The 19,749-nt window shown below is 42.9% G+C and overlaps 1 protein-coding gene and 1 pseudogene across 3 annotated transcripts; both read left to right on the top strand.

Moving 5' to 3' along the window:
- The window catches only part of LOC109063501, a 29,937-nt pseudogene extending 21,211 nt beyond the window's left edge, over positions 1 to 8,726 (top strand).
- A 2,293-nt stretch (positions 8,727 to 11,019) lies between these two features.
- Positions 11,020 to 15,982, top strand: LOC109093814 (myc-associated zinc finger protein-like). 3 transcript variants are annotated; one of them, XM_042734743.1, is made up of 7 exons: positions 11,020 to 11,824; positions 11,928 to 12,063; positions 12,401 to 12,672; positions 12,836 to 13,089; positions 13,307 to 13,370; positions 14,312 to 14,483; positions 15,379 to 15,982. In XM_042734743.1, exons 1-7 carry the CDS (start codon positions 11,792 to 11,794, stop codon positions 15,702 to 15,704), a joined length of 1,257 nt encoding a protein of 418 aa, XP_042590677.1. In that variant the 5' UTR covers positions 11,020 to 11,791; the 3' UTR covers positions 15,705 to 15,982. The 3 variants fall into 3 exon arrangements, with proteins under 3 accessions (XP_042590677.1, XP_042590675.1, XP_042590676.1); XM_042734741.1 differs by having other exon boundaries at positions 11,021 to 11,824; positions 11,913 to 12,063; XM_042734742.1 differs by having other exon boundaries at positions 11,022 to 11,824; positions 11,913 to 12,057.
- The last annotated feature ends 3,767 nt before the right edge of the window (positions 15,983 to 19,749 follow it).

Raw genomic sequence — 19,749 nt, 5'->3', positions numbered from 1 at the left:
CAGTGAAGCCATGCATGTTAGATGCTGAATTAATTGACTGAAAGTGAATTATAATACAGTGCTTTACACTATAGATCTCCCAAAAACACAACACTACAAGCTGACTCTTCCAGAAGTGCATTAGACCAAGCGCCAGTGCTGTTTCCTACTTTGAGGAATGTTTGTATTGAAATAGAAACAGAAACAGTGTTTGATATCATTTCAAAAGCAGCTGAAACTGTCCTCAGAAAGGTTTAGTCCTCTCACTGGATGATTTAGAGGCAGGACCTCAGAAAAGACCATCACAGAACATCTGCGTCCTTGCCAAAACGAACAGGAGGGTTATTGAATGGTCTGCTGTTAGTTCTCTGGGGTTTTTCACCATCGGATGGATGAACAATTCTTTTTTATCTGTGAAGTTTATTAATTGTTGTTGTTAAATTAAACATCAGTCTCATAACTTCAGGTGAATTATTTGCTCTGAAGTGTGGGTGATCTGTTATATATTCAGTATGTGAGCAGATGGTGGACTCGAAGGGTAGATTAATACTGTTTTAGGAAATAATGTGTTATTGCACTGGAGGCAGTGATCTGATCATATTTACCATGTAAAGAGTGTTTTGATCGTATCCTTATGAAGAGAGGTCTAGCCTGTCTAGATGAAGCCCTAGCTTTCAGTGTTTGCGTGGCACTGTTATATTTATTAGTGCTCTTTTACTGCATATTGAAGGCTATAAGAAGAAGCCATTATGACAATCATCTTAATGTAAAGTTGGAGGAGATATATGCAAATTAGCAGCCAGAAGAAGTGGAGAGGTTGAAGGTTGGATTGATGAAGAATAGCTTGCACTGTACACAAATCGTCTTTATTTGAAATGCTTTGTAGAAATGATCAAAGGGACCATTTCTCTGCTACAGGAGTGAAGAGGAAATTACATTTCTTGGCAAAAAGGAAGCATTTCAGTTTTATCCATATTTGTTCCAGTTATTAGCAATTTACAGTTTCAAGTTTGTCTTTGTGTTATTTTTTGTCTCGTTATTTAATGTTTACATATGCTGTGATTTTTTTTTTTTAAATTATTATTATTTGAGGAATGTTTGTGTAATTGTATGTTGCACCGTCTGTTTCAAGGCCGTTGTGTGCGTTTCATCCTCGTTTTGTGTTTGTGCATGAATGGATGTTTACTTAAAGTCCAAACAAAGATTTCTGTTATGTTTCTGAAATAAATTTTCTTTATTATAATCATTGTCCTTTGGTTCATTTCATATTTTGTTGGAATTCTTCATCTCAGTTTTGTTTTTCATTCATATGGTCCTGCTGCTGCTCTACTTTATTTCACTTGCATGTTTATTATGAATTCTTATGATTACCACAGAAGCAGTCATCAGTGTCACAGGTATATTTGTAGCAATAGACAACAATACATTGTATGGGTCACAATTATACATTTCTCTTTTATGACAAAAATCATTAGGATATTAAGTAAAGATCATGTTCCATGAAGATATTTAGTAAATTTCTTACCGTAAATATATCAAAACTTAATTTTTGATTAGTAATATGCATTGCTAAGGACTTCATTTGAACAACTTTAAAGATGATTTTCTCAATATTTAGATTTTTTTGCTCCCTCAGATTCCAGATTTTCAAATAGTTGTATCTCAGACAAATATTGTCAGATCCTAACAAACCATACATCAATGGAGAGATTATTTATTCAGCTTTCAGATGATCTCGATTTCAAAAGATTGACCTTTATGACTGGTTTAGTGCTCCGGGGTCACTTCAGATCTAAGAGGGATTCAGTTGTACTCTGCAAGTCTAAAATGTCAGGTAAAAAAGACTAAGTTTTAATTCTCCTCACATGAAAATAGTTCTGAATCTACAGAAACAGGTTTTCACACGCTAGGTTAAAATAGATGTGATTCTGAAGCAGGTAGCCTCCGCTCTCCTCCAGTGTGTTGTCAAATCTCGTCACCACGCTCTTCCCTGTTCCTGTAGTCCAAAGAGCTGCAGATTAAGCGTCAGTTCCAGGACACGTGTAAGATCCAGACGCGTCAGTATAAAGCTCTGAGGAACCACCTGCTGGAGAACACACCCAAGTCGGACCACAAGGCCGTGCTGAAGCGTCTCAAAGATGAACAGACCCGGAAGCTGGCCATTCTGGCCGAGCAGTACGACCACTCCATCAACGACATGCTGTCCACACAGGCTGTGAGTAAGACCAGGGCCGAGCGGTCAGTCACACGGTCCGTCACGCTGTGCTTCACTGAGCTCGGGTGTTGTGTGTGTTGTGTGCAGCTGCGGCTGGACGAGACGCAGGAGGCCGAGTATCAGGCGCTGAGGATGCAGCTGCAGCAGGAGCTAGAGCTGCTCAACGCTTACCAGAGCAAGATCAAGATGCACACGGACACACAGCACGAGAGGGAGGTGAAGGAGCTGGAGCAGAGGGTGTCCATCCGCAGAGCCCTGCTGGAGCAGCGGGTAACTAGTGCTTCAGAGCGGCAGCTCTACTTTCTGGGTTGCATGGTGTATACGGTGGGTAAAGTAAGAATTGAACAGTCACCATTTTCCTCAGTGAATATGTTTCTGAAGGTGCTGCTGACATGAAAAGTTCACCAGATGTCGAAAACAACCCAAGTAATCCATACATGCACAGAAAACTGAACAAATGGAATGAGAGGGGAAACGTATTGAGCTACTGCTATTTATTTAATACTTCGTACAAAAGCCTTTGGTGATGACAGCCGTAGGAGAAACTAGTGGCATGCATCGCTCAGGTGTGATTTCGGCCCGTTCTTCCACACAAACAGTCTTCACATCTTGAAGGTTCTGTGGCTCTCTTCTATGAACTCTGACCTTTGGTTCTTATTCTCTATTGGACTCGAGTCAGGTGATTGTCTGGTCATTCTAGCAGCTTTATTTTCTTTCTCTGAAATCAATCGAGAGCTTCCTCGGCTGTGTTTGGGATCGTTGTCCAGCCTTGTTTCATCTTCATCATCCTGGTACTGTAGGTGTTGGGGCTGAAGCTAATATTCATTTCCACTGACGAGGGGCAGGACTGCTTTCTAATTACTGACAGATTTCCCTTTCTTCATGTGTTCAATATGTTCTTCCCTGTGTCATTCCATTTTATTACACAGAACTTAATTTCTGAACTTATTTGTTCTGTTATCTTGGTATGTAAGGATTACTTGAGTTGTTACTGACATCTGGTGAACTTTTCATGTCAACGGCACGTTTAGAAACATATTTACTGAGGAAAAGTGTGAGGTGATCAATACTTCACCCGCTATATACACGTCAGGTCTCCTACTCCAGATGATATTAGAGATTTTACCAGTTTTTCTTAATCGATTTGACTCGTTTCTCCAAACAGTTCACACAGTGAGTGGAACACTTTATAATCGTCCTAACAGATCGTACGTTTTCATTCATTTCATTCAAATAACAAATCATGCAAATAATGTTCTCAAAACGATGTGCACAAAACTCAGATGCGATGGAATTCTCCTCCAGATGTGAATGAAAGGCCAGATCAATAGTTCAGTTCAGGATGATCCATGTATCCACCTCTGTGCTGTGAGAGACTGGTCTGTGGTCATCAGAAAGGTTTGTTTGCAGTTCTTGCTGCTAAAGGGGCACAAACAGATCATAAGTTTAAAGGGCCATTAGTTTTTTTCTCACGGGTGATCGCAGGTGTTGGATAACGATTTTTATTTCGTTTAGATATACACAATATATTTATATATAAATAAAACTCCCTGTTGAAGAATTGCAATAAACATGTATTTTCATGAGCATGTTTGTGCATCTACAGCTGAATGTGTTTTATAATCAGTAGAGAACACACCTATAGATTTGATGAAAATATTTATGCATTACTAGAAAAAATTGCAGTGCTTCATTTTGCGGTACAGTTGAACTTTGGTTAAGATAATTTTGTGTTTGGATGGCTGTGCTAATTGTTTTGAGAACAAGTGCACTGCATCGGAGAAAAGTGTCAAATCGATCGAGAAAACTGTCATTCATATTGCTTGATATCGGGTAGTTAATTGTTCAGGCATGTTTCCCTTACATTTAAATTATCTTCGCCATGATATAAACATTGCTTGAAATGAATAAAAAAAAAACCCATTTTTTTTTTTTGCCATGAAACAATTATTGGCTAATTGGTGTAGGCTAGAAATTTTAATATTGGTGCATTTCCATTATATTTGGTCATTTGTTGGTATGTTTTTAATCCTATTGCTTTGTATTGAAACACTCAACAGGCTTGTCTGAAAATGCTTAGTTTTTTAATGGTTTCATGCTCTAAGCACATTGTGGATGGCACTAACCATGTTTAAACTATATTTAACATAGTCTGGTTTGTGTTTTTGCCAATGATATTATGCAAGTGATGAATTTGTGCCACTTGCACAACTTTTTAAATGAACTTGAATGTAAAGCTGATGAAACAGAAGTAGAGACGAATCTTTTCTTCATACATCAGAGTGTGAAGGATTATCAAAACATTGAAATGTAGGGCTGAGACTTGGTTCAGTGCATCAGCTGTTGATTGGATTTTAAGATGCGGCCGTTGCTCTCAAGAGTGAAGGCCGATGAACGCAAGCAGATGAACTGTAGAAATACAGATTAAGATGTCTAAACAATTGGAGAAGTCTGTTATTTTCACCTGAAGATCTTTAATTTAAAGGGATAGTTCACCCAACTGGTTTACTTAAACATTACAAGGTCAAAGCAGTTGTTATTGCTCTGTAATCGTTCACAACAAGATCTGTGCATTAGAGCTGCACCATAAATCCAAATTAAATCTCAATCACGATTAGGTGAAAGCAGCGATCGTCACTGAAGCACAGTTCTGTGATCAGCAGTAAACACTCGACTGATGTTATGAAGTGTGTCTGGAGTAAAACCTTATTAAATGTGGTGTCTTCAGGTGGAGCAGCGTTTACTACACAGAGCTGTAGTTTACAGAAACTATACAAACAGTCATTATCACACGATTATATCGTCTGGGATTTTTTCCGGGCAGCTTGTCGGTGAACTACAGCTCTGTGTAGTAAATGCTCCTCCATCTGAAAGCACGTGATGGAGATCTGATACTGATTATTGAACCAGCTTTACTGACAAGATTCGATTAATCGTGCAGCCCTACTGTGCATTTAGAAGATAGATTCAATTTAAAGGGATAGTTCACCCAAAAATGAAAATTAGTCCATGTTTTACTCGCCCTCGAGGCATCCTAGGTGTATATGACTGTCTTCTTTCAGACGAATCCAATCAGAGTTATACTGAAAATTGTCCTGGCTCTTTCAAGCTTTATAATGGCAGTGAATGGGTGTTTTTGTCCCCCCATATTAGAATGTGCCTCACATGGCTCCGGGGGGGAATAAAGGCCTCCTGTAGCAAATCAATGCGTTTTTGTAAGAAAAGTTTTGTGTAACCTCCGCTGAGTGTCGTACATGGGTTCACGAGAGACTGTCGATCCGGAGGATAACATACACCCCCACCGAGCCGTGTGAGGGACGTGTTTTAAAAACACCTGATATAGATGCAAACTCCTCACCTTTGTGAGATCAAAATAGATTTCAACGAGAAAGTGTTGTTGTTGTGGGGGGGGGGGGTCTTACAAGGATAAATAAAGAACTGTTTTTTTTTCAACAAGTTTTGTATAGTATTTTCTTTACTCTTTAATTTAAAATCTATGTCTGAAAAGGGTCATATTTGATGTATCTGAAGTCTGAGATGTGGGAACCGTGAAGAGAGAGAGAGGACAAACATATTTACATAACATAACTTTACATTGCATTACGTTACGTTACATAACATAATTATATCATCATTGGTGTCTGATCAGCCAATATCGTCTTAAGTAGCCTGCATAGCACTTCATCTTTTATAACATGGGATTCTGACCATGCCAGTCTGGATTTTTGTAAAATGTTGCAACAAGATGTAAATCTCTTTTTTTTTGTTGTGAGATATTTACGGTTTTAAACATATAGGGTAATAAAAAAAATAGTATAAGTAACTACAAAAGAGCATGTAAAGAAAATATCTTAAAAAGAAATTCTGTGTGGAGCATGTCCCCGATCTGAGGAATGCCCCCCCCCCACCTGTTTGCATCTCTGCGTTATAAAGCTTGACAGAGCCAGGACAGTGTTTAATATAACTCTGATAGGATTCGTCTGAAAGAAGGTTGAGTAAAACATGAATTGATTTTAATTTTTGGTGAGCTAACCCTTTAATTAATCCCGACTCTGCACGATTATTAGCCGTTTCCATGGCTGTGTTTTCTCCAGATCGAGGAGGAGATGCTGGCCCTGCAGAACGAGCGCTCGGAGCGCATCCGGTCCCTTCTGGAGCGCCAGGCGTCCGAGATCGAGGCCTTCGACTCCGAGAGCCTCCGCCTGGGCTTCAGCAGCCTGGCCCTGACCGGCATCCCCTCCGAAGCCCATCCCAAGCAGGGCTACCCCTGGAGCCACGGGGGGCCGCCGCTGTCCAGGGGCCCCAGCAGAGCCGACTCCTCGTCCTCCTCCCACGGCCTGGGGCCCCTGCACCACTCGTCCCGCTCCTCGTCCTCGGCGTCCCACCACAGCCGGCACCAGCTGCCGCAGCACTACCATCACCAGAGCACTCCTCAGCTGTACCGCGAGCGGGAAAGGAGAAGGACGTGAGCGGGAGAAGGAGTGGGGAGGAGCGCCGGCGCACACTCACCTCTTCTCCCACCACCACCTTCCCTCCCGCTCCTCCTCCCAGTCCCTGGCTCTGCTCCCTCCTCCGCCTCCTCCCGCGCCTCCCTCCATCTCCTCCGGCCCCCCGGCTCCTCAGGGAGTGTACGGAGCAGGGCTGGTGGTGAGGGGCCCCAGCCTGTTGGCCCTGAGGAACAGCCCTCAGCCGCCGCGCAGAACCGCGTCCGGAGGAGCAGGAGGAGGCGCGGACGCAGTGCTCAGCCGGAGCACCTCGGTCACCTCGCACATCTCCAACGGATCGCACCTCTCGTACTCGTAAGGAGCGAGAGCACATCGTACTCGTCTGTCGCTTTGGTCTTTCCTTGCTCGTCGTTGTTTTGGTGAAAACAAACAAACAAAAAAAAGGGGTGAGAAACTGGCTTGGAACATCACCGCTGCCTTGAAGACGTCTTAAAGGGAAGCTGCGCGACGGGGAGAATTCGTACGTGTTTACGTGACACTACTAACAGAATGTTTGTGCCGGTCAGACTTTATGAGTATGTTTGAGAGTTGCTCCAATGCATGAGATTAATGTAGTAAATACATTTGTATTCATATATTATCCAGTCACGTTTGAGCCCGTTAACGCAAACGAGGATAAATATAACGATAAATCAAGAGTCCAACACAGCTGTATCATTCAGTTCAATCAGAATCCATCCTGCTTTAACCAGCTCAAGCAGTTAACACACCAGACGACAAAACAATGTTATCACTGTTATTATCGTTATAATTATCATTCTTATTGTGAACGGGCCTTACAGCTACCTTTACAAATCAGTGGTTGCATCCGAAATCGCAAATATCCCTACTACATAGTAGACGAAAACAGTATGTGAGAAGTTACTGTACAGTCATACGATATAAACATACTGGTTTTAATGGACACAGTACTCAGAAGCAGCGATTTCGGACGCAGCCAGAGACTCTTAGAGTCAGTCTCCCACCAATCGGATCTTTTATTGTGTGTGTATATAAATATATAGTATCTAAAGTGTTGAAGCATTGTGTCCACAGTTTTCTATAGTAATTATGACTATCAACATTTTGATAAAATAACATGTGAACAGAATAGACCTAACGTTTAATTGTAGAATTTGGGAATGGAGTGCTCAGCGTTCGTTTGATGTCATCACAAAGACGTTTTTCAATTTCTCCAAGCATCTGTTTGCGAAAGATGTGAACGTTTCTAAAAGAAGTCAAGTATTCGGGTCTAGTGTGCGTTATGGTGACTAATACGTGAGTATCAATGGTGGGTTTGTGTGTGTGTGTGCGTCGTCTGAATGGGATGCGCTCTGGATTCCACTTTTGTACACAAACACACCAAAAAATAAGCCTTAAAGGTTTATTCGCTGGGATGAGCATCCTTTTACTCAGACTTCAGACAATATAGAAACAGACTTGATTGAACTACAACGGGTTACGATCGCTGATCTTTCGGGGAGAGCTGGATCTGACCGAAGATGAGCTCTGAGCAGCTGTGTTTGTGTGCATACTGTGAATCTGTGCTCTGATGCTGGGACGCTTCACAGACACCTTCAGAGATATCCCAGAGGAACACCAGCTCCGATCTCTCTCTCTCTCTCTCTGTGTAACATACTCCTTCATGCTTGGTTTAAAGTGCACAGTGCATGCAGATCTTCTAGTGTGTGGGGATGTGGCGCAGTGTCCGGAGGGCCGGTGAAAGGACTGACCTGTCTGAGAGATACATGTGATGTTGCTTCATGCTGATCCTGTTATAATGCTGAATGTCAGAGCTAATATGGCAGAGACCGGTTAAACTGGTCTGGTCCATGCACGGAGGTACAGGAGGCTCTCCGGAGGTGTGTTTCTGTCTGTGTATGTCTGTGTCGACTGTCTAGTGGACTTGTTGAAGTGGAGGTTTTGCTGAGAGGACATTCTCGAAACACATTCGTTACCGAAATCAAACCGCTTGTGGTATGAAGGGAGAGAACACCTGGAAGAAAAATAAACGCGACGCAGTTTCAATAAATTGATATTAACGTGGATTGGTCTCGTGTTGTCTTTGGAATCATTCTCAAGCTCCTTTGAATTCATAAACGTGTGATCGTCACTGTATCTGGGAACGGTGACGTCACGGATCGGATGTTAGCATCGCACTGGTTTCCTCCACGAAGACAATGGGATTTTTCCACAGGCTTCTGGATTATTGCAGAAAAACAAGCTCTGTGTTCACCCATGGTTCATGAAACTTGTTTTGTCCATCAAGATAATCTTCATAAAATAATATAGCTTTTATGAATTTTGAAGCCTAAATAAAAGCGCTAAACTTAGGCTATAAAGGAACTACAGCAGCACTGTGCTCCCGACAGCTTTTCAAACTTATTTTTAACAAGGATTTACTCTGTATATGAATTTTGGAATAAATAGGCTTTATTATATTGGCGAGGCTACAGATATTTGCTCATTAGCAATTCAGCAAAGTTGTATTAATACGCGCATCTTGTAATACACTCACACACCCAAACATTATCTTTAACCAACAATAAAAATAATGCAGCCAATATTCAGACATAATGAGTTAATGGTTTCCGTAGTCGATTGATTGTAATGAAATGACCGTTACTGAATTTGGGTGCATTGATTACCATTTGTATAAGCACAGATTTACTACAAATACCATAATTAAACTATGCTTAGTGTAGCGAGAGCATAATTAATTTGTGCTTACAGGTTAACTATTAATTAATACACACATTCTCTTTGGATTTGCTAAAGTTCTAAAAAAAAAAAAAAAAAACTGTGAATATTAGGATCTTTCCCAAACATGTTGTACAGGTGCTGGTCATATAATTAGAATATCATCAAAAAGTTGATTTATTTCACTAATTCCATTAAAAAAAAGTGAAATGTGTATATTATATTCATTCATTACACACAGACTGATATATTTCAAATGTTTATTTCTTTTAATTTTGATGATTATAACTGACAAACTAAGGAAAATCCCAAATTCAATATCTCAGAAAATTAGAATATTGTGAAAAGGTTCAATATTGAAGACACCTGGTGCCACACTCTAATCAGCTAATTAACTCAAAACACCTGCAAAGGACCTTTAAATGGTCTCTCAGTCTAGTTCTGTAGGCTACACAATCATGGGGAAGACTGCTGACTTGACAGTTGTCCAAAAGACGACCATTGACACCTTGCACAAGGAGGGCAAGACACAAAAGGTCATTGCAAAAGAGGCTGGCTGTTCACAGAGCTCTGTGTCCAAGCACATTAATAGAGAGGTGAAGGGAAGGAAAAGATGTGATAGAAAAAAAAGTGTACAAGCAATAGGGATAACCGCACCCTGGAGAGGATTGTGAAACAAAAACCCATTCAAAAATGTGGGGGAGGTTCACAAAGAGTGGACTGCAGCTGGAGTCAGTGCTTCAAGAACCACTACACACAGACGTATGCAAGACATGGGTTTCAGCTGAGCATTCCTTGTGTCAACCCACTCTTGAACAACAGACAGCGTCAGAAGCGTCTCGCCTGGGCTAAAGACAAAAAGGACTGGACTGCTGCTGAGTGGTCCAAAGTTATGTTCTCTGATTAAAGTAAATTTTGCATTTCCTTTGGATATCAGGGTCCCAGAGTCTGGAGGAAGAGAGGAGAGGCACACAATCCATGTTGCTTGAGGTCCAGTGGTAAAGTTTCCACAGTCAGTGATGGTTTGCGGGGCCATGTCATCTGCTGGTGTTGGTCCACTGTGTTTTTGAGGTCCAAGGTCAACGCAGCCGTATACCAGGAAGTTTTAGAGCACTTCATGCTTCCTGCTGCTGACCAACTTTATGGAGATTTCATTTTCCAACAGGACTTGGCCCCTGCACACAGTGCCAAAGCTTCCAGTACCTGGTTTAAGGACCATGGTATCCCTGTTCTTAATTGGCCAGCAAACTTCTATCTATGGGGTATTGTGAAGAGGAAGGCGGGCCCCCAGGGTGTGGATATGCCATCATACTTTTCATTTAAAAACTCAATACCACAACAACATCAACCCTCACTCAAAAGCAAACCCAACTAAGTATTGAGTGCTGTACATGCTCATACTTTTCATTTTTATACTTTTATTACTTTTTAGTTGGCCAAGATTTCTAAAAATCCTTTCTTTGTATTGGTCTTAAGTTATATTCTAATTTTCTGAGATACAGAATTTGGGATTTTTCTAAGTTGTCAGTTATAATCATCAAAATTAAAATAAATAAACATTTGAAATATATCAGTCTGTGTGTAATGAATGAATATTATATAAAAATTTCACTTTTTGAATGGAATTAGTGAAATAAATCCACTTTTTGATGATATTCTAATTATATGACCAGCACCTGTATATTTCTCTCTGAATGAAGTTCCTCGGTGCGGAGCGTCTCGGTCACGTGACGTCAGCCGCAGTTTCTGTCGGCGCACTCGGAGAGGAACTAGAGCTCATCCCTTTAAGAACAACTGGGACACCGCGGAGAGGAGAGGAGGGGGCAGAAGAAAGAGGAATTAAAAAAGAAAAGGAAGAAAGAGACGGGGAAGGGAGGGTGGAGAGAGAGAGAGAGAGAGAGCGCGATAAAAAAAGAAAGATGACATCCAGTGAATCGAGGCGCCGAGGTGGAGCGGCGGGCTGAGGCCGGGCTCCCGCGTCACTCGCCGGGGTCACCGCTTAAATCTACAGCGAGGCTTCGACAAACACCCGAGAGGCCTGTCGGGGATCGAGATAAAACACAGATTTATCCCCAGCGACCGTTAACTGTGTCTCTTTCAAGCGCATCACGTCTAACAGTTATTTTAACTTCTAAAATGCCTTTTATAATGCATGATATAAGAGTGTAGAAATAACACGATTGCTCTCAGCACTTTAACTCCTGCAGATGAATAAATAACACGTTGTTGTGATGTCTCGGGTTAAAGTTGGACAGGAGCAAAGTGAACACTTAATAGTGTGTATTATTGCCTGCTAATCTGAGCCGGTCATTAAACAAGAGAATAGTTTATAAACACGTCTAAAGGATGTCAGTAGTGCGTTATTAATCTTCAGGACTGTTGTTTATTATAATATTAATCGCAGTGGAACAACATGGACGCCGCTTGGAGCAGTTTTCTCTTCCAGGTGAGACTGAACCAGGTGTGTGTGTGTGTGTGAAGTTCTTCTGAAGTTAAGAATACAAACTAAGCACTTTGTGATTGTTCTTTCCCAGACCACACCCTCCCAGACCCCAGTGCAGGGGAGCCTCCAATCAGAGCTGCTGACCTCTCCTCAGACCCCGCCCCCCGAGCACATAGCCCCGCCCCCGTCGACAGTGGACACTGCAGCTCTCAGTGAGGATGCTGTACCTGCTGAAGGTGAAGGTGTGCACTGATTATCAGTCTGACTCCTCAGCCGTGCTCCATTATGACCCGCGTCAGGAGTCTTTATAAAGCTGTACCTGTAGAAATGAGGGCACGGTCAGGAAAAGCCTAGACATGTGAGGAACTTGGCTCTTCCTGAAAGGGATGTTTGTGTAGAATGTACAGGTTGTATGATTATAACATTTAAAATGCAGTAATCAAAAACAGCTGAAAAATTCTTGAAAATCCACAAAATTGAGAACATTAACTGACATTTAAACATTCACTCATTTTCACTTAGAGTTTTGTAGTTAATGACAGAGCTCTCTCTCTGCTGTTGCCCCCCCCCCCCCCGCAGTGAAGCCGGTGTGCAGACCGGCCCGAGCCTCCCACGTCTGCTCCATCTGCAGCAAGCAGTTCAAGAACAGCTACAACCTGCGGCGGCATCAGTCCGTCCACACCGGGGTCCGCCTGAAGGGGGCGCCGCGGAGCCACGAGGCCAAAGAGAGCGCGCCGCTCTCTCTGCTGCACCTCTCCATCCCCCAGACGCTGCCCGCTGCCATGGAGACCGTCACCGCCCTCCCGCCTCCGGCAGCTGTGGTCGTCATGGCAACAGGGGAGCCGCTCCAGGTGTGTGTTTTCTGGATCTGCCTGCATTAGTCTGTCAGTCTGAGATATCTGTTTACTGGGTGTATAGGAGAGGTGTAAACAAACCTGTGTTTGAGCGGAGTGTGTGTGTGTGTGTGTGTGTGTGTGTGTGTGTGTGTGTGTGTGTGTGTGTTCTGAGCGGCAGGTAAGCACTCAGAGGCCAGTAAACCAGAACCCTGTGCGCAAGAACCACGCCTGCGAGACCTGCGGCAAAGCCTTCAGGGACGTGTATCATCTGAACCGCCACCGGCTCTCGCACTCGGACGAGAAGCCCTTCTGCTGCCCCGTCTGCCAGCAGCGCTTCAAGCGCAAGGACCGTATGAGCCATCACGTGCGCTCGCACCAGGGAGGAGTGGAGAAGCCCTACGTCTGCCCTCACTGCGCTAAAGCCTTCTCACGGTGAGCACCTCACAGCGCTGAGTTTACAATAATCAGCAGATTTAAAATAATGTTATTTTATTGTGCATTAGTAATATCAGTGCGCCCTCTTGTGGCCACAGGAGAGAAGACAGCTCTTTCCCCAACAGAAACTGTGTTAATTCTGAATGTGATCACACACTGCTAAAGCATCAGACTGACGTGTGTGTGTGTGTGTGTGTGTGTGTGGCTCTCACAGGCCGGATCATCTCAACAGTCACGTCCGACAGGTGCATTCTTCAGAACGACCCTTCAAATGTCCGGTATGGAAGTTTGTGTAGTTTACACCGAAGTCTTTTCTTGAGTTTCGTGTGTTTGTAAGGTGAGAGGGTCATAAGTGACCCGTGCTGGGAAGATGAGTGTGAACGAGCACAGGCTGATTTCAGCCGCAGGCAAAAAAAGTGAAAAATTTAGCTTTTCGTCAAATTTGAGGTTTTCACAAAACTCTCGCCCTCGTTTAGTGATCCCAGTGTTTGAAATAGTAATTAAACATCTACAAGTATTAGTAGAGGAGAACCTTTTCTCCGAAGCGCCTGCATAAACACAATCCTGATATATACACAGAGTTACAGCAGGCCAGATTAATTTCAGTATTCACACAAACACAGTCTGTAATCTCTGAAGTGAAGTTTGGGGAACTGATGGATGAAAAACATTGTGTGTGATTATATTAGATCTGTGCAGTACAGTAAGTATTAATATACACAGGCTGTCTGTCACATTAATATTAATATAACAATAAAAGAATGAAGGGAATCGCTCGCTGCACTCGAAGTGCTTTTGAGATTTTAATAATTAATGTATTTGTAATTGTAATTTGTTTCTGTATTATATTTCTTATATTTTATTTATAACAACAAAGGTCAGATCAAAAATATATATAGTGATTATTAAGAAGAGAAGTGGAGGGAAAGATGTCATGCTGTAGTGTTTCTCTGAACTGATTTGCTGACTTCAGACGTGTGTAGCTCGGTCATTTTTGTCATCATTTTGATGGTCTTTTAATGGAGAATATAAAAATAACTCTTCATTTTTGAAAATGTGCTCATTGTGACACTTTTTTCCAGCGAACTCAGTGTCTCAGTTCTGTGAGCTGAATACAGAGCGGTTCTGTTAATGTTGCCGTGTTTGTCACACTGTTTTATGTGCTCGTGTGGAGAATGTTTCACGTGACACGTGCACACGCGTGTGTTGTTTGGTGCAGACGTGTGAGTCGAGCTTCGCCACGCGGGACCGTCTGCGCGCTCACATGATCAGACACGAAGAGAAGGTTCCGTGCCACATCTGCGGCAAACTGCTGTCTGCGGCCTACATCACGGATCACATGAGGGTGCACAACCAATCACAGCATCACTGCTGCCACCTCTGCCACCGCAGTGAGTCTGAGAGCACACACCTGTGCAGGTGCAGCCACACATGCCTAAACACACCGCTTTCAGATTGCTTTGGTTCTGATGTCTCGGAGCATTCTTTGTGATTTATGATTTAAAATGCAGTTGTTAAAACAAATTAACAACAAAGAAGTATCTATATTAGGGGTGTAATGTTCAGGTTTCTTAGGGTTTGGTATGTATTAGGGTCAGGGTTTGGCATGGAGTATTCTTAATGTGGTATTAGAAATTTCCACATGAATACTCTAATATTTGCTAACAATAATAACAAATAACTAAAAGTTTGGAAAAGTTTACTTAAGTTAAAAAAAAGGTATTTATAGGTAATAAAAAGCAAAAGCACAGAACTAGTGTCATCTGGTCAGAAGTGGACTGTTCTGCAGGAGCACACATATTAACATGCCATTTATTTTCCTGTAGATCTAATTATTATCTCATTACATATAATGTTCTTAAAAGAAATAAGACTCAGTGTCAATTTGAAGTCTGACAAGAAATGTAATATATATATTAAAATACATATTTCAGCTAATATAATTGCGCTCCATCATGCACGTGCATCATTAAGTTTAACTGTGACTGGATTGTTGATAAAACACTTAAATTGACATTTATTCATCTTGCAGACGCTTTGATAAAAACAATTAAAAAAAAAATTATCTCTCAGAGGCAGACAGACACAAGACACACGAAATCATCGTCATACCACGTCTCAGGCATTGTTCAAATAAGCAAGAAAAGAGAAAAACTTTTACATAATGTCAAATTGCAAATGAATGCTAAAGAACAGTTAACAGCTATCACTGTAACTGAATAAAAATGTGGTCTCATGTTCAGTCTGCTGTAATGATCGATGACGAGTTCTTGTGGTGATGTGCAGGTTTCACCACACTGACGTACCTGCGGGTTCACGCACAGAAGCACCACGGGCAGCAGTGGAAGGAGAGCGGCTCGGGCCCCGGGGCCGTGCTCGTCTGCCAGCTGTGCGGCGTTCACTGCAAGACCCCCACGCAGCTGCAGGGCCACATGGGGACCCACAACCCCCCCGTGAGCGAGCCGGGCCCCGGCGGCCCCAGCAGCAGCGAGAGCAGCACCGTCACGCTCTGCAGCATGGTGTCGGCCCCCGCGGTGTTCGTGAGCGGGAACACGGCGGAGGATCTGCTGGTGACCGACTGCTCCAGCATCATCCCACAGCCGCAGAGCTAGCAGAGCAGGCCTGTAGCGCACGCTAGCGACTACTCACACGCGACACAGACAGCCAGTATACACCCTAGCACACTGTCATACACCCTAGCACACTGTTATACACCCTAGCACACACCCTAGCACACTGTTATACACCCTAGCACACTGTTATACACCCTAGCACACTGTTATACACCTATCACTCTACTATACACCCTAGCACACTACTTTACACTCTAGCACACTGTTATACACCCTAGCACACTGTTATACACCCTAGCACACTTTCATACAGCCTAGCACACAACTTTACACCCTAACACACTGTTATACACCTATCACTCTACTTTACATCCTAGCACACTACTTTACACCCTAGCACACTACTATACACCCTAGCACACTACTTTACACCCTAGCACACTGTTATACACCCTAGCACACTACTTTACACCCTAGCACACTGTTATACACCCTAGCACACTACTATACACCCTAGCACACTACTTTACACCCTAGCACACTACTTTACACCCTAGCACACTACTATACACCCTAGCACACTGTTATACACCCTAGCACACTGTTATACACCCTAGCACACTGTCATACACCCTAGCACTGTCATACACCCTAGCCCACTGTCATACACCCTAGCACACTACTTTACACCCTAACACACTGTTATACACCCTAGCACACTGTCATACACCCTAGCACACTACTATACACCCTAGCACACTGTTATACACCCTAGCCCACTAAACACGCCGAGGACACACTGTGAAACAGGCCACTGTCATACACCCTAGCACACTACTATACACCCTAGCACACTACTTTACACGCTATCACACTACTTATACACCCTATCACACTACTTTACTACACCCTAGCACACTGTTATACACCCTAGCACACTGTCATACACCCTAGCACACTGTCATACACCCTAGCCCACTGTCATACACCCTAGCACACTGTCATACACCCTAGCACACTGTCATACACCCTAGCACAACTGTCATACACCCCTAGCACACTGTCATACACCCTAGCACACTGTCATACACCCTAGCACACTACTTTACACCCTAGCACACTGTTATACACCCTAGCACACTGTCATACACCCTAGCACACTACTATACACCCTAGCCCACTACCATACACCCTAGCACACTGTCATACACCCTAGCACACTGTCATACACCCTAGCACACTGTCATACACCCTAGCACACTGTCGTACACCCTAGCACACTGTCGTACACCCTAGCACACTGTCGTACACCCTAGCACACTGTCGTACACCCTAGCACATTGTTATACACCCTAGCACACTGTCGTACACCCTAGCACACTGTCATACACCCTAGCACACTGTCATACACCCTAGCACACTGTCATACACCCTAGCACACTGTCATACACCCTAGCACACTGTCATACACCCTAGCCCATTGTCATACACCCTAGCACACTGTCATACACCCTAGCACACTGTTATACACCCTAGCACACTGTCATACACCCTTGCACACTACTATACACCCTAGCACACTGTCGTACACCCTAGCACACTGTTATACACCCTAGCACACTGTTATACACCCTAGCACACTCCTAGCACACTGTCATACACCCTAGCCCACTGTCATACACCCTAGCACACTGTCATACACCCTAGCACTGTCATACACCCTAGCCCACTGTTATACACCCTAGCCCACTGTCATACACCCTAGCACACTGTTATACACCCTAGCACACTGTCATACACCCTAGCCCACCAAACACGCCGAGGACACACTGTGAAACAGGCCTTCTGAGAGAAGTCCTTCAGTTTATCACATGCACACCAGTGTTGTTGCAGTAATAATATTACTTTTTGCAGAAACTAGTGACTAATTACTGAAAAGAGTTCAGTAATAACAGTACAGTTACTGTCCTTGAAACAGCTCGTTACTTAGTTCCCACTGAGTGTTTGTAATCACTGCTGACTGTGATCCGGTCTGGATTTGGTCAAATAATGAAGCCGTTGTTATGGAGAAGAAATGCAGCTTCTGTGGGGCGTGAAAGAAAAGTGATGTAAGTAGTAGTGTAACTCATTACTGATGCCAGGGAATAATAAGAATATTACTTTTGAAAGGAGTAACTAGTAATGAGTAATAGATTATATTTTGTGAGTATCGAGCCCAACACTGATGCACACACACACACACACACACACACACACTCACTCACTCACTCACTCACTCACTCACCCAACAAACAACCAAACAAAGCACGCACGCACACACACACGCAGGCACGCACACACACACACACGCACGCACGCGCACGCACGCACACACACACACGCACACACACACACGCACACACACACACACACACACACACACACACACACACACACACACACACACACACACACACACACACACACACACACACACACACACACACACACACACACACACACACACACACACACACACACACACACACACACACACACACACACACGAGGATGACTACTGTTTCGACAGAACCGCTCTCAGTGATGCACATAAAGGCTCTCAGAGAGTTCACGTGTGCAGTGTCTGGTGTTGACTCTGAAGCTGGAGGATCAGGACATAACGCTGCAGAAGAGACTTACAGGACAGTGTTTTTAGTTTCAGTGCGCGGTTCACCCAAAACAAATCATTCACCCCCCTTCATTCAGACTGTTGTCACAAATGAAGCTTTTTTCATCTTTGGAGTTTGACTTTCATTTTCGTTGCATGACAGAGAGCTGCTGAAGTGTCCTACAGAACGAAGAGAATCTTGTGTGTGAGTAAACGACTGTTTCTCCTCTGCTCTGCGGGACTCTCATGATACTGTGATTGTGTTGCTACTGTATTTCCTCTGCATGTGATATGATTTCCACTTAGTTTGGTGTTCAGATCCATTCATAAGTCATCATAGCTGTGGAGATGAAAGACAGAGCTGAAGAGTGAGAGAGACGGGATTCATTAGAGAGAGAAGTGAAGGAGCTGAACGGAGATGATTTATTAACCAACGCTCTTTATGACATGGTTTTATTACTTTTATGCACCTCGATCTCATTACTCTTGTCCAAACAGTAGATTACTTAGTTCCAAAATGTGAAAAAAAATAATGTATTATTTAAATATTTATACACTACTTTTCAAAGGTTTGGGGTTAATAAGATTTTTCACAGTAAAACAGTGAAATATTATTACAGTCTAAAACAGCTGTTTTCTCTGTGAATATCTGTTAAAGTGTAATTTATTTCTGTGATGCGCAGCTGTATTTTCAGCATCATTACTCCAGTCTTCAGTGTCACATGATCTTCAGAAATCATTCTAATATGATGATTTGCTGCTCAAGAAACATTTCTGATTATTATCAATGTTGAACACAATATTTGTGTGGAAACTGATACCAGTTTTATTTTCCAGGATTCACAGATGAATAGAAAGTTTTAGTTGAAATAGATATCTTTTGTAACATTAGAAATGCCTTTACAGTCACTTTTGATCAATTTAATGTGTTGTTTCTGAATAAAAGTATTAATTTCCTGCAAAAAAAAGAACGTTATCTTACTGACCCTAAACTTGTGAAGAGTAGTGTACAGTGCTTTTGCACTGCCTTTAATTTATGCTGATTAAAACTGTACAAAATATGAGTAGAGTCGTGTCAGTATGTTCCGGCCAAATAATTACACTCTTGAGTTTGAGTGTTAACTGTGAGTTTATGACTGATCATCCGTACATTAAACAAGTGCACACCACTTCATCTGTGAGGTGCTTCTGTCACAGGACAGACACGGGACCCCAGACCGAATCTGAGTCTCAGACAGAACTAACACGTGTTTCTGAGCAGAGGAGAGCGAGAGCTGCTCTTACTGCTTCCACTCTCTCTTCTGCAGAAGATTGATTTCTTTTCTTTCTGTTGTGAATGTGTGTGTAAAGAAGGGCTGAAGCTCAAGCAAATCAAACTCTTTTAGCTCAAAAACCGACGGAGGAAGACGTCTCTCCCGTGCTTTGATCGGTTTAGTG

This window comes from Cyprinus carpio, chromosome B12, assembly GCF_018340385.1.
Source record: "Cyprinus carpio isolate SPL01 chromosome B12, ASM1834038v1, whole genome shotgun sequence".
NCBI classification, from domain to species: Eukaryota; Metazoa; Chordata; class Actinopteri; order Cypriniformes; family Cyprinidae; genus Cyprinus; species Cyprinus carpio.
The sequence above is the reverse complement of the archived record's forward strand: the minus strand, read 5'-3'. Positions and strand labels throughout refer to the sequence as shown.

Excerpts from the sequence above, each read along its gene's own strand:
- LOC109093814 (XM_042734741.1), top strand. The coding sequence starts at position 11,792 with ATGGACGCCGCTTGGAGCAGTTTTCTCTTCCAG. Across the intron at positions 13,090-13,306 it reads TGCGCTAAAGCCTTCTCACG|GCCGGATCATCTCAACAGTC; the intron begins GTGAGCACCTCA and ends TGGCTCTCACAG. Across the intron at positions 14,484-15,378 it reads CTGCCACCTCTGCCACCGCA|GTTTCACCACACTGACGTAC; the intron begins GTGAGTCTGAGA and ends GGTGATGTGCAG.